Source organism: Eriocheir sinensis, chromosome 27 (assembly GCF_024679095.1).
Source record: "Eriocheir sinensis breed Jianghai 21 chromosome 27, ASM2467909v1, whole genome shotgun sequence".
NCBI lineage: Eukaryota > Metazoa > Arthropoda > Malacostraca > Decapoda > Varunidae > Eriocheir > Eriocheir sinensis.
In genome coordinates, this window is record NC_066535.1 from 2,884,034 (window position 1) to 2,898,578 (window position 14,545).

General features: G+C 37.4%; 1 protein-coding gene across 2 annotated transcripts in view; it reads right to left on the reverse strand.

The window, feature by feature from the left end:
* Positions 1-1,004: 1,004 nt before the first annotated feature.
* The window catches only part of LOC127003987 (AP-3 complex subunit delta-1-like), a 96,148-nt gene continuing 82,607 nt past the window's right edge, over positions 1,005-14,545 (reverse strand). The window contains exons 24-27 of one of the 2 annotated variants that reach the window (XM_050871072.1): positions 10,240-10,404; positions 7,295-7,414; positions 7,044-7,178; positions 1,005-5,497 (exon numbers count right to left, since the gene is read on the reverse strand). In XM_050871072.1, the coding sequence (XP_050727029.1) occupies positions 7,080-7,178; positions 7,295-7,414; positions 10,240-10,404 (384 nt within the window). In that variant the 3' untranslated portion in view covers positions 1,005-5,497; positions 7,044-7,079. Of the gene's footprint in view, positions 7,179-7,294; positions 7,415-10,239; positions 10,405-14,545 lie in introns of both variants that reach the window. The other variant, XM_050871071.1, reaches the window with a different exon arrangement.

Sequence of the window (14,545 nt, forward strand, 5' to 3'; positions counted from 1 at the left end):
ATCCCAGAAATGTTAATTTTTCAAAATCCTGAATCATTCCACCTGATTTGGCTCACTTCACTTGCCACTTGCCCCTCTTCAAGTGGCTACAAAGGTCCACATTCAGTGGAAAAGGACCCCCTTCCTTTTACAGCTCTGGGTACACCCCTGATACTGGTGCATTATATTAGTTCAGGGGAGTTCTAGATCAATTTACTTTGTTCATATGGGCAGACTCCACAGGAACCTTCAAGAGCAGTGGTTTCCAAACTTTTCTGGTTGTGACCACATATTCAGTCTTGCCATGGCCTGGCGACCCTAAATGCACAAACGTGCGGTAATATTTATTTCCAAATATTTTTTTGTTATACTTTCATCCTCTACCTCCTTGCTGTCTGCTCTGCAGATGACTATTATACGTAAAAGCTACTTGTATGACGTGCGATAATGTATGTGTATTGGTGCTTTATTACAATGCTGCTGATGTTAGTGTGTTTAAGAGACTTCATGCTGTGCTACTGAAGTTATTCAACTACATTACTGAAAAATCTAAATCTGACCTAACTGTGATTTAAAAAATCAGCCTTTATAATATGGCATAAATTATAATTGTCTATTCCCAAGACCCTCCAACGACCCTCAGAAACACTCTAGTGACCCTCATTTGGGCAGCAACCATGGGTTAGGGAACTGCTGTTCTAGAGAGAAAACGGGTATATAAGGGCAACTGAGGAAGCACAGTCAGTCAGTCATGGTGGCACACCAGTAGGACCTTGTCGGTTACTCACTTACAGTTGTGACTGTGACACTTGTACTGATGTGGGTCTCAGCTTTCAATAACCAAACACCTCCTGCTGGCTAAATTGTTTCCTGTGTGTGCAACCCTGCAGAACCCACTGCAAGCATACGCAAGGAAAAAATCCATTAACGCACATGTGTGACAGTATGTGACTGCATGTTCTTCATATGACTGCTACCATTTTCAAGTACAGTAGTATGTTTTAGGAGGACAGGTAAAGAGAACCATTATTATGAAATATATTTACACAAATTTTCAACAGTTCCTACTCCACCTTCTTAGTGCCACACTCTGGGTCCTCCTGCTGCCTCTGCCTTTCTGTGACAGCCACTACAACTCTATCTTGCTTCATCCTCGAGCACCTACCCAACAGTATCAAACTACCCCCATAGATACTTAATAGTACAGCCTACCTCGCCACATATTTATCACTTATGTACATTTTGGTTCATATATCCAGTATGCTTAAAGCACTATTTATATAGTAGGGTTTAGCCATTATGATAAGCATGAACAGACAAATGATTATAATGTGACATTACCCTTTCATGTGAATATATGTACATGCATTCACACCATTACAAACTGATAATGCTAAGTGTGTAATTACTGCCACCACTAAAAGGTGGTTCGTGGACCCAAATAACCAATAAATCAATGCCTGTCTATCAAAACTATATTAAAAATCTTAATCATAACAGTAAAAAATTATACACAATTGAAAACTGCTAGCATTATGCTGAAGATCAGTACTTTCAGAGATTCAAAGTATTAAAATTAAATTGGAATGTAATATTGTTACAAATTTAAGGTGATTATATAGCAAATTGAAGAACTCAATCATGTTAATCAAACATTAAGAACACTATTCTTCATAAGAATACAATAATACTTTTACAAATTAATGAGAAAATTACACAGGAGCCTGATAATACAGTAAATAGTTTAACATTGCATGTATTTTTAGTGTGAGTGCAGGCAGATAATCTGGATGGTTTATGCAAAAAACTACTGAACTAATCAGAACAAAATGTAATTGTCCCTGATTATGGTTTTGACATTTTTCTGGTAGTTTAAGTGCAAATAATCTGAGCACAAAAATACATTCTAAAATGTTTTCAATTCTAATGCATTAGTGAATGTCCTTGGATGCATCATAACTCGCACTAAAATCCTAAATGTAAGTATACATGCTGCTATATTCAGAAAGATATTTAATTAATTTCTTTCCAGTGTACTCATTCAACTATTAGTAAGCAAAGGCACAGTATTTTTTTTTTTTTGTTTCATATTGAAGGAAACATGATCGATATCCTCATGGCATTGATTATTGTTGCTGTCGTTCTCATTTTAAAACCACAAAATGCATAGAACTGTGGTTTCCGTATCTCCAGTTTTTTTGGTACTTTTAACCCGTACAGCATCGTGTGCGTAAAATATACACATTTTCATGGTCATTGGAGCATCGTGTGCATGTGGTGGCAGTGGCTGAGTGGTCAGCCAGTGGGCGTAGGGGATCCAGGTTCGCGTACCACCTGCCACTACAAGCTGATAATTTTCAGTAATCACTGAGTGGTCTAAGATTACCCACATGCTCCTGAAGACCCTTTATCAACCTGGACTCTAGATTCTCCCTAAAAGAGGATCAAAGATGAGCTCCACGGGCAGCATGAACCAAGTAAGATGGCACCACCATGAATACTTGCCTGCACCATTACAGGTGGGGCTGACCATCAGGCCCCACCAAGAAAATTAACTGGTGGAATGCAAAGAAAAAAAAAAAGCATTTATTTCCCATGTGATTTCCCACCATTGAGTGGGCTGTAGGTGGATGGGAAGTGTCCTACTCCATCTTAGGATGACTTAGTAAGGTTATTCAGGCCTATCAGTGTGTCTCTTGCCCCATGTAGCAGCATAGTGAAGCCCATTATGGAGGACACTACTGGTAAGGGGAGATGGTCAGGTTGTAAGGGAGACTTTGGGAGCGCAGGGATATATTAGACTTGTGGGGAAGCATTATTTTCACACTGCCACATCTACAGGTGTAACAAAATAGGGAGGTAGAGAGAGAACCGGAATTGAATGTGACATCAGCGGGCAGGGGCTGGAGTAGATTTCTGGGGATGGGAGGGTGGGACAAGAGTGCAGGGAGTGTCTGGTGAGTACTGATGGATGGAGTTAATAACTATATTACTAATATATGAAGGTTGCATAAAAATAACTACTCTCATCCAGTGTGAACAGACCACAAAGGAGAAAAAGAACACTGGTAAAGATTGCACACCTTTACAACTTTATGTTGCAAAAATAACAAAAGCAAAATTCACTTTTGAATTAACAATATATATATATATATATATATATATATATATATATATATATATATATATATATATATATATATATATATATATATATATATATAAAGCGTTACACTTCATACCAAGTCATTCAATGATGGGCAGAAAAGATGGAGGCTAGTGTATTAAACTACTATTAATGGATCTGCCTTTTCACAGAAATTTTCCTCTGCTCTAGCCAACAATGGGCCAAAGAGACAAGGTAAAACATCAGAATAATATATGCATTAGTTTTCTAATTAACACTTTACATTAAAATATAGTAAAAGAATTTCAATAACCACACTCCACCATATATCAAGAGTGGACAACCATAAATTCAAGTACTGATAAGAATTTGTTTTATGTCCACCTTAACAATCATACAATAATTTATAACTATCATCAATAAATCAGGAGAAAATAAGTATAAAAAAACAGCACCAAGCAACATTGCACTTGGATAGTGAAGCAAACTTATAACCTCGATAATTATATAATGAAATTAAGTGATATGGAAATTAGAAAGGAAAAATGTAATTTTGGAAAGAAAGTTTGAGTAGTCAGGGAAATGTATGAAGTAAGAATGCTTATGTATGGGAGGTAATGCAATCAAATGTTCCATACCGTGAATTGTAACCAAATGTTCACTTGCAGATGATAATTCTCAAATACAGTTTTCTTGAAAGTCCTACACATAGCATATCTACATTCTATTTGATTATGAAGCAGAGAAAAATGGAATAACACTCCAGTTCTTAAAAAAAAAAGGTGTTATCATGCTTCAGACACTCAAAAACTTTTCCTTTGATGAGAAATTGCCATGTTTAGTCTAGTCTTCTGTGCAGAGTATAGTTAAAACATGATACACTGCTTTCATGCAAGCGGGCATAAATCACCAGCCAAGATACACTACTGGAAGATTCTCACAACTTATTTTTTTTTATATTATACATAACCTCCCAAGATGGAACAGCTTTTTACTATTTTTTATTTTAATATACTATGAGCTTTTAGAATAAAAAAGTATGCATTAATCCACTATCTAATGCATTTTCAAAATTTTAATCAATATTGTATTAAATGTTGTCATGGTGTAAGGATGGAATACTTTGCCACCACGACTGTAGATCATTTTACTAGGCAAGGCACAGGAGATGCTCTCCCAAATGAAAGGTGTGTGTGTGTGTGTGTGTGTGTGTGTGTGTGCATCATATATATATATATATATATATATATATATATATATATATATATATATATATATATATATATATATATATATATATATATATATATATATATATATACACACACAGTCATCCCTCAAATAGTACGGGGGTTAGGGACCCTGGACCCCCGTACTATTCGAAAATCCGAATAAAATTAATGCCCCCCTTAGAAACACTAATAAGGGATCCGGGTCCCGCCTGACTCAGCTGTTACCCACGGGCCCAAGTTGCCAGTTATGCATTTTCTGCTGCAGTCACAGTGCAGTGTCTATATAATATGGAGTCATAATGTCGTATTTTTGAGGTGCGGAGTCAATCTCAAAAATTACCGTTTCGTATCTTATTTCAAGTATGATTTAGAGAGCAATAGAAACTGGTAGTAAGAGAGAGTGTGAGTGTATGACGAGGCTCGCTTGCTGACCCCTGCAACAATAAACTAGCAATCAATCAGGGAGTGCTGTCAGGATGGCTCCGTTGCCAAGCGTGGTAACACTACACCAGAAAATGCATACGTAACCGGCAACTCTGGCAGGCGAGTAGAAGCTGAGCCAGGCGGAACCCGGATTCAGGTGTTATGCTCTCCCTACCGTAACTGAACTCATACCAAAACGTAACTTCTCCTAAATCTGAATTCTTCTGCAAGGTGAATACCTTTCTCGAACGCTTTGTGGTGTTTTCAACAAGTGTTTTGGCTTGTCTCTTGGGTCTCATGTTCATGTTATGTGGTAATGGAGAAGTGTAGCTCAGGTTGTGCACACACATTCCCTCTTGTTCTTCCACTCGTTCATCAGAAAATCTTCAGTCCACTTTTTTACAGTCCCTTGTTTATTTATAATTCATAATGAGGTTACCCCTCTCTTCTCTTCTCACATGAGTATGGGTGTGAAACAATGTGACCAAATATAATGCATTGATTATTCCCTTCTCCTCTACCTGTGATAGTTTTTGAAGGCAAGGCATGATGGTATTACAAAAATCCAAAGGAGCCTCACATTATCATAAATATAATGCTAAAACTAAATTGTTAGGATCTAACAATATAAATTGTTTGCTAATAAAATGGGGCAGTTGTGATGTATTACATTAGACATTAGGATGGCTATTTTTATTGCCTTACTTCATCAGTCATTCTTCTGTGGAAACTTTCACTGAAAAAAAAAAAAAAAAAAAAAAAAAAAAAATGTTAAGCACTTACAAAGGAAGGACAGGCAATGCAACAACAAAGTAAAATGGTAACTGAATATAACAGCAGAAGCAGCACAAAGTTATTACAATGCCCACTAAAATATCTTATCATCATTCATAAGACTGCTATGATACGTAGATTAAATTGTTCAGCACTGATGACCCAAAGTTTATTACAACACCCATAGTACTAAAAAAAATTAAAGGATTCAAATATTGTTTTAATGACAGGCAAGGTGATTTGGCTAACCACTAGGAAATTCTTTTATGACACTGGAAGTAGACATAAGTTGTGTGACGGCTCTAGTGGGAGGGAAAAAGTGTTCCAGTGACTATCATCTGGGTAAGACTGTTGCTCATTTAAGAACCAGTCATCCAAGAGTCACTTCCCAACTGATATCATTTCTCTTGCAAGGTGCAAGATTTTCCCAGATATTGGCTAACCCATCAACACTCAATGAAACTCTTCATCAGCTGATGGTTCCATATTTACGGATTCTGTTGCCTCAACACATCTTACTATCTAGTGATAAACTTTGGCAATATATGTGAACTTTTTTTATCATAATGCTTGTCTTAGTACTGGTATGCTCTGAATTATAAAAAAAAAAAAAAGAAAAAAAAAATCTATATATGGTAGTGAGCATTTGCAGTTCACTATCCCCCCAAAAAAACTCTGTGAAAAGAAAAGAGCAATTTTTTTTTATTGAGGAATTACAATAAAGCCTTGACCTTTGTAAACAAAATAACTAAACAAGTCTATTAGGACTTTTAACAGAAGAAATGAGGAAGATGAAGTTTGTGGTGGTAGTGGTGGTGCTTATCAGGACAATTTTGCCTTTGTAATGTCCTTGCACATAGAGGAATGTGTTGGTATAGGCGACATTATTAATGATGACTAATGATGATATTGATGGATACCTACTCCCTTCTAGGAAAGCAAATAGTAAGTTCTGAAGGTGCAGAAAGTTGAGATGTGATGTACTAGTTAGTTATGTTTCCTTAACAAATGGCTGCTTATCCTAAGGTCCCTCACAGCTGAGATTTTCTGTGAGCAATGTGGTTAAGGAAGATGCAAAATCAAATATGCATATAGAAATTGAACCACAACAGATTCTGAAAGAACACTGTGGTGGCTCGGTGCATTGTGCAAGTCATGTATTTTAATTAATCATGAAAAATGGAATTTTATTTTTGGCACATTTTGCCTTAGATGAAAAAAAAAAAAAAAAAATTCAAAAGAATTTCCTAAACATAAATTAATCATTTACATTAACTAAAAAAATATCAAATTACATCATTCATGAAGAATCATTCCTGCCTTTGTCTAGACAAGGAGAAGCAGTGTGTGTGTGTGTGTGTGTGTGTGTGTTTTATATATATATATACTATATATATATATATATATATATATATATATATATATATATATATATATATATATATATATATATATAAAAAGAGCACCAAGTAATAGCATGTCTAAAAGTCACATTAATTTATATTTACATAGATGATCTTGAACTCCCCCAGCCAGCTGTCACACTACTTGGTCTGTGAAAGAGTACTCTTGAGGTGGTCCAGAGCATTAGAGAGCAATGTCCCCTCTGTGCTCTTCCCATCAACAGTTAAGCGGCCAGATGTCTGGAAAATAATGTAATGTTTAGAACACATGACAAAAGGAGCCACACTAAGATGCTGCATATTATTTGTATTGAAATCTTTAAACAAGAAAAAAACAAAACAAAACAGCCTGTTACCTGGTACTTGACAAGTACACACACGTGGTGGCCATGAAGGGAACGCCCATACATCGAGGCTGTCTGGTCCACACTCTCTACCACAGCTAAACTCCCACCTCTTGTCATTTCATCCAATATCTATAAAAAATAAGGAATATATATATATATATATATATATATATATATATATATATATATATATATATATATATATATATATATATATATATATATATATATATATATATATATATATATATATATATATATATATATATATATATATATATATATATATATATATATATATATATATATATATATATATATATATATATATATACAGTAATCCCCCCTCCATCGCGGGGGTTACGTTCCAGACCCACCCATGATAAGTGAAAATCTGCGAAATAGAAATACTCTATTTAACCCTTTCGTTGCTAAACAGTCGCAGCGAGCACTAGCGTAACTTGCCGGCGGTGCTAAACGCTCGCTGCGAGCTGCAGTCACACTCAAATTTCTCACACCACAGCATTGCCAATTCAGTGGGTTTTCCACAAAATTTGGTGGAAAATCATATCAGCCTAGCGCGGAAAATCTACGGGCGAGCAATTGGTGGATGTCGTTGTCCAATATAGCGGCATTTTTGCATATCTTCACCTATCACCTGACTGACATTTTGACCAAATAGTTGTAAATTTTGCAGTTAGCAATACTGCCCTGCCAGCACCCCATCATCAAAAGATCTAACTAAGTAGTTGCCTTACGGCTGACCGTCACACACGTGTAAATGTACGTCTTCACAGGCAACACCCCCGGAACGTGCCTGTACATTCGCAGGAGAGGCTCACATTACCAAATCTTATAGATTTTGGCCTCCTCTTTCCAATGGTGTTTTTGTTTTTTAGCTGTGATGAATAGTTTTTGAGATACTGAGGCTAAAAGAGCGAGCACTAGCGTCACTTGCTGGTTGTTCTAAAAGCTTGTTGCGAGCACCAGTCGCACTCCCAGCAAAAACCACCCCCTGAACGTGCCTGTATGTTCGCAGGAGAGGCTTTCATAACCAAATCTTATAGATCTTGGCCTCCTCTGTCCAATGGTGTTTTTCTTTTGTAGCTGTGATGAATAGTTTTTGAGATACAGCGGTTAAAAGAAATCCCCTTCCCCGCTGGGGTGCCCGAGCGCGCCTGAGGGGATAGTCTCGTTGCGAGCGCTTAGCAAGGAAAGAGTTAAAAACACCCTATGCATGTTTTTATAACTTTTATGGTACTTTTAAAAGCATTTTAAGGTTTTTAAACAGACTTTTAAAACAATAGAAACACGCCGTACACTGTAGGGAGACACACGGAACTGAGACAGAACAAGGCGAACAGCTTCTCTCCCTGCGAGATGCGAAGCAGCGAGATGCTTCTAGAACACAACAGCCAATCAGCGGCCGAGAAAACAATACCGACGCTCTGATTGGCTGAATCGGTACGTACGGCCATTCTATCGTGATGCGTGTGATTTAAACTCGTAACAATGCTGCATAATGCTGTGAAATGGGGAAAATATACGCAATATCAAAATTCATAGGTCTTACAGTAAAAAAAAAAAAAAAAAAGTGTAATACCGGGACTGCGAAAACTGAACCGCGATATTATGGTGGTTTACTGTGTGTGTGTATATATATATATATATATATATATATATATATATATATATATATATATATATATATATATATATATATATATATATATATATATATATATATATATATACAGTAAAACCCGATTATCGAAATGGAAGGGAAGCCTCTTTCGGATAAGCCGATTTTTCGGATAATCCGGATTTATGGCCGCCACTTTGATCGCCGCCAGTTTGATCGTCGGCATTGTGTTCTGCTGTATGGTAAGGACGACTTTCTTCCTTTTCCTGGTTTCTTTCGGCATGGTGATGTAGAAAGAAGTGAGGTCGAAGCACAGGTAGAACGCGATGCGACTGCCCAGTGTGAAGTGTGTGACGCGACTGCCGCCGACTGACGATGTAAACAATGAAACCAAACAAACTGCCACGCTAAACAAAGTAGTACGCTTAAAACATGTGATGTAAATGTTTTATTGTATGTTTCTCTGTGTGTCTCCTTGTCTGGACCAGTGTATGTTGATACTTGTGAGCGTTGCAGATCTGAATTGTGAATGTTGCAGAGTGCGATTGTGAATGGTTGTGCAAGCTTGCAAGTGTGACCTTGATGCATCGTGCAGGTGGAGACACAGTATGATGACTCATATTATCGTGCAACTCGTATGTTGGAAGGGGAATGTGGCATGGAGTGGAGAGGGGAGTCGTGTTTGTGTCGTTGTCTTGAGAGTACGGTGTGAGAGTAGTCGTGCAGTAGTTTGTTCGTTCGCCGCACCAACGTCCTTGCTGGTGCGAAGGTGCGGACGTGGTGTTGTTGAGAGTTTGTTTAATGTTTTTTGTCTAATACATTGATCTATTCGTTACAAGCTATTTCGGCAATACGTATTAGAAAGCATATTCATTTTAACTGTTCTTATCAATTTTAAATGTGTTAATATAGTACATATGTAGTTACTTTTATTTATTTTTGATGTTTTATAACGTTTTAGTATAGAAAAAAAAAAAAAAAAATTTTAATTGCATTATCCAGATCAATTTCGGATAATCCGGTTTTTCGGATAATCCGCTTTCGGATAATCGGGGTTTTACTGTATATATATATATATATATATATATATATATATATATATATATATATATATATATATATATATATATATATATATATATATATATGTATATATATACATAAGGAAAAAAAGTCCATTACATAATTTTACCCTATTTTCTGGGCATAATGAATATAGTTCAAGGTGATCAAGTGAACAATCTCAACCTTCTGTATCCTAGCAGCTAAATTCCTTTCTGTCATCATGGTGGTATATAAATGCAAACTTTACCTCTGGAAATGAAAGCTGACAATTGGGCACAGTGAAGGAAGATCTCGCAGTCAGCTGGCCTGAACCAAGCAGATCTGTGAAGGTGGAGCGGCTTGCAGTTTTGCCCGAGAGGAAGGTCATCACAGGAAATTCAAACCGCACATTTAACTCACTGCTTCCTCCTTCCTAAATACCAAGTAAAAAAATATTTCCATGTTAGATGATGTTTAGGTGTGGTATATACATATATTTAAAAGAGCCCACAAATCACTGCTCCTATAAAAAAAAAGAGTTAAGAGGTGTGGTCCCAAGTGAGGTCAATTTAGGGAGGAAAGGTGTCCTGATACTTTCCCCTCAAAAGAGTTCAAGTCGTAGGCAGGAGGAAATACAGATGAAGGAAGATTGTTCCAGAGTTTACCAGCATGAGGGATGAAAGAGTGAAGATGCTGGTTAACTCTTACGTAAAGGATTTGGACAATATAGGGATGATGGCAAAAGGTGTTACGAGGAATATTAAAAGGTAAATGTAAAGGCATACGCTGTAGCAGCACGTGGCCTCAGTGCTCAACTCCATAACATTGGCCCTTGAGCCTGTGGTGGGAGGGAGCCCATTACCCCGGGACACAGGGCCAGTGTGACATCTGGGTTACCAAAGTTTACCTTCCCAAGGTTTCCCCAGGTACTCATTTATCGACCAGCCCGAGATGGAGGATGAACAGCTGGGTGAGCTGCACGCTGACTGCCCAGGCCGGGATTCGAACCCGGGCCCGCAGAGTAGAAGCCAGGCACGCTGACCACTAGACCACGCGAAAATTAGGAGGAGGAATATTAGAAATGAGTGAATATGATATACCGAGGAGATTTATGCTTGTGATAATTATGAAGAATGGTAGGCTTGTGAAGATGGTTTATGTCAAATTTTAGGGCAGGAGTAGCTAGAAAAAATAAGATGGATTGAAAGAAATGAGAATTATACTAAAAAGGCAAAAAGTGTATGGGCAGGGAGAGCTATGACAGACAAGAGAGGCATTGCAAAGTATTCATGGGTGGGTGTGTATGACCCAGTGAGTGAAAAAAAAGGCAAGTTAAGGTGATGATACTTTTGGAGGATTTAGGTCAGTGTTCAAAAAGTTTTGGGAATGAAAGAATAACAAATTTTGTATTAGGAGACATAAATGCTAAAGTTGCAAGTGTGGAGATTGTGGGTGTGGTTGGGTGTCGCTGGAGAAAATAAGAATGGGCAATACCTTGTGAAGGTTTGTGCTGTGAAGCATTTGTTCTTGGCAAACATTTTCTTCCAGCACAATTTGATCCACGGGTATAAGTGGGGGAGAGGGAAATGAAGAGAATCTGAACAGATCATTTGGCTGTGGATAATAGGTTGAAAAATGATGTATTGGATACAAAGGTCTTGAGAGGAATTTTTGTTGGTTCTGGGCAATTTGCAGTAGAAGCAAGAATGAAGAAGAAATAGGAATATAAAAGGAATGAAGAAAAAGAAGATGAGAGGAGGAATTGGCAAATGAGAGATTGTATGACAGCAATAAGTAGGTGAAGGAATTACTGAAAAGAACATGAATAAGAATAGAAAACACTGCTGGAGTAAGTGAGGTGATCAAGACTTTTATGAGGTATTACACCTCCATGGTGCAGTAGTTGGTGTGCCTAACTTTGAATCTGCTGGCCTGGGTTTGAATCCCGGGCCAGGCATTCGGCATACAGCTCACCCAGCTATTCATCCTCCCTTTCAGGCTGACTAATAAATGGGTATCTGGGGAAACCTGGGGACAGTAAACTGTGGTAACCTGGATGTCACACTTGCCCAGTGTCCCGAGGTAATGGGTTCTTATCCACCACAGAGTCAAGGGTCAACCTTGAACTTTGGTTGGGATAATAGGCGCACCTGACATTACCAAATGTGGGGTACAAACTTGGCGGAGGGACTGTTTTTTGGGCGCCATTAAAGGTAATGGCTAAAGAGTAGCTTAGCTGGATATTTTGTTTTTATTTATTAATGATCCACGAGACATACAAGAGGTATATCAAAGTATGTGCTTATCTTTGTATTCATTCATACACACTCTGGTAATATTTCTGTGGAGTCTGATTCACTTATTAGAGTGAAATTCTATTGTGATAAACAGTCACAAATTCGTGTCACTAGTAAAAATGAAACTAGTAATTTAAGTTTTGCCACCATGAAATATACACAAATAGATAAATATGAAAGCTCACGAAGTCACAATGAGTGACATCACCTGCTTTACGCAGTAAAAGTATGCTATTTTAGGTATCTGACACCTGCAATATAGCAGGCTGCTGCTGCCTCGGCCACAGATTATTGCCAGATTGTCATACTCAGCCGATTATATTTCCCGACTTCCTGCCCCAAAACTGTCTTTTGGGCTCCAAAAATGAAACTAATTTATAGTTATCGTTAAAAGAGTAAGATTCTGACGTTTCTTGGCAATAGTTGGGCATCAAACACCGTTAAATACTATACTCTGAGTACGACAATCTGGCAACGGTAGCTATACATATTTTCATATTATTGTTCTTGTTCTGTTGTTTATTGAATGTTGTGTTAAAAAAAAAGAATATTCATAATTTTAGCTAGTTATTGGTTATAAGGATTCTTTACGAAATACACGTATAACATTACCTTCTTTAACTTAGGAAACGTCCTGAATCCTGGATCAGGTATGGTATTGTCAGGTGCGCCTATTGAAGTGGTAGTTAGAAATAAGGTGTGTAGAAAAAGAAAGAAAGGGAGTGGTGGACAGAAGAGATAAGAAACATGGAGTTGAGAGAAAAGAAGGATTTACAAGGAAGAGATACAAAGTATAGTAAACCCTCAGTTCTACGGACTAATTGAGGGGGAACTTAGTCAATTGGTAGTGGCAGAAATTTAAAAACACGTATGATAATAACGATGAACCTAATAAATGTAAATATAGTATTTATTGTGTATGTTGTCTGCATGTTGTCTATTTAGTATATAAGTATATGTAACTTGGATGTAAATACATGTAAAAATATAGATAGATGGATATTGTACTGATCCGTGCCGCACAGCACACTTAGTGAGGGACTGTGAGCCACTGAGGCAGGCAGGTTACCAGAGTGGCCCTGTGGGCAGCTACGGATTTACATTGAGGCTTATGAGGCTGCAGCCTCAGGCCTCGGACAATCAGGAATTAGGGGGCCCCTGATGATTAGAAAACAGATAATAAATAAAATGATAAATGAATAGAAATGTTAAATACAATAATCAAAAAAAGTCTTAGAACACTAATATAGGTAGGCTAGTACTGCAGGCAGCCATAACTCGACTATAGAGTCAGCAGGATTTGGTGACTTTATACACAACAGATGCAGGCATAGCACAACATGCTATGTTTGTGGGTGGTGTAGGAGATTCCACTAGCCAGCCAGCTCTGGAGAAGTTGCTTCCATCAGAAAATGCTGGCTAGCTCATGTACCATGTTATGTTTATGATTCATGCAGGTACAAAACAGTATTGTGTTGAACAATTTTGTTTAATATGTTACCCATTCATGAAGGTGCGGATTTCATGGTTTTCATATGTGTGCCTCCTCAATAAGCATTTTCAATGATTTCAAACAAGTGCTTGTCTGACATTTGGTCACACGGACAAACTAATCAGATGGACTCTGCTGACGAGATGGTGACATAACGAAGAGGGGTCTGTGATGCGTCAAGTTCACATACGTGGTTGTATATGGGTCTTGAGAAGCTCACTCAGTCTTGGTTATGTAATGTTAATGCAGGGAGTTACAGACTGCTGAACCTGACTTGTAAACTTTCACTGTTAAGTGTTCGGTCTGCTTAGCTCCAATAACATTATACTGAGTTTGTTATGGAAATATATACAACATGAGACAGAGTTTATAAAATGCAATTGGCAATTGATGCCACTGATTTCATGTATCTGCTGACTAGGTCATTTGTACACCTGGGATGAATATGTGAATTATACAGTAAAATATTTTCATTGTCTTCTATTGGTCAAGTTTGTAATCAAACTTATCTCTTTGTGACTGGAAAAAAAAAAAAAAAATACAGTATAATAACAAATCAGTCCTTTCAATATAAATTAACCCCTTTGTTACTGGACTTCTGAAATGTTGTACTTGTGTATAACATGACTGAATGTCTGCTGTGGAACTGGTGTTGTACATCCCAACAACATAATTATAATAGAGTGGATGGAGCCTTTCTGAAAATCTGTTCAGTATGTATTGGTGAACACTCATACACTGTATAGTAGCTTATGGCATCCAAGCAGTGACGTCATGCCACCCTC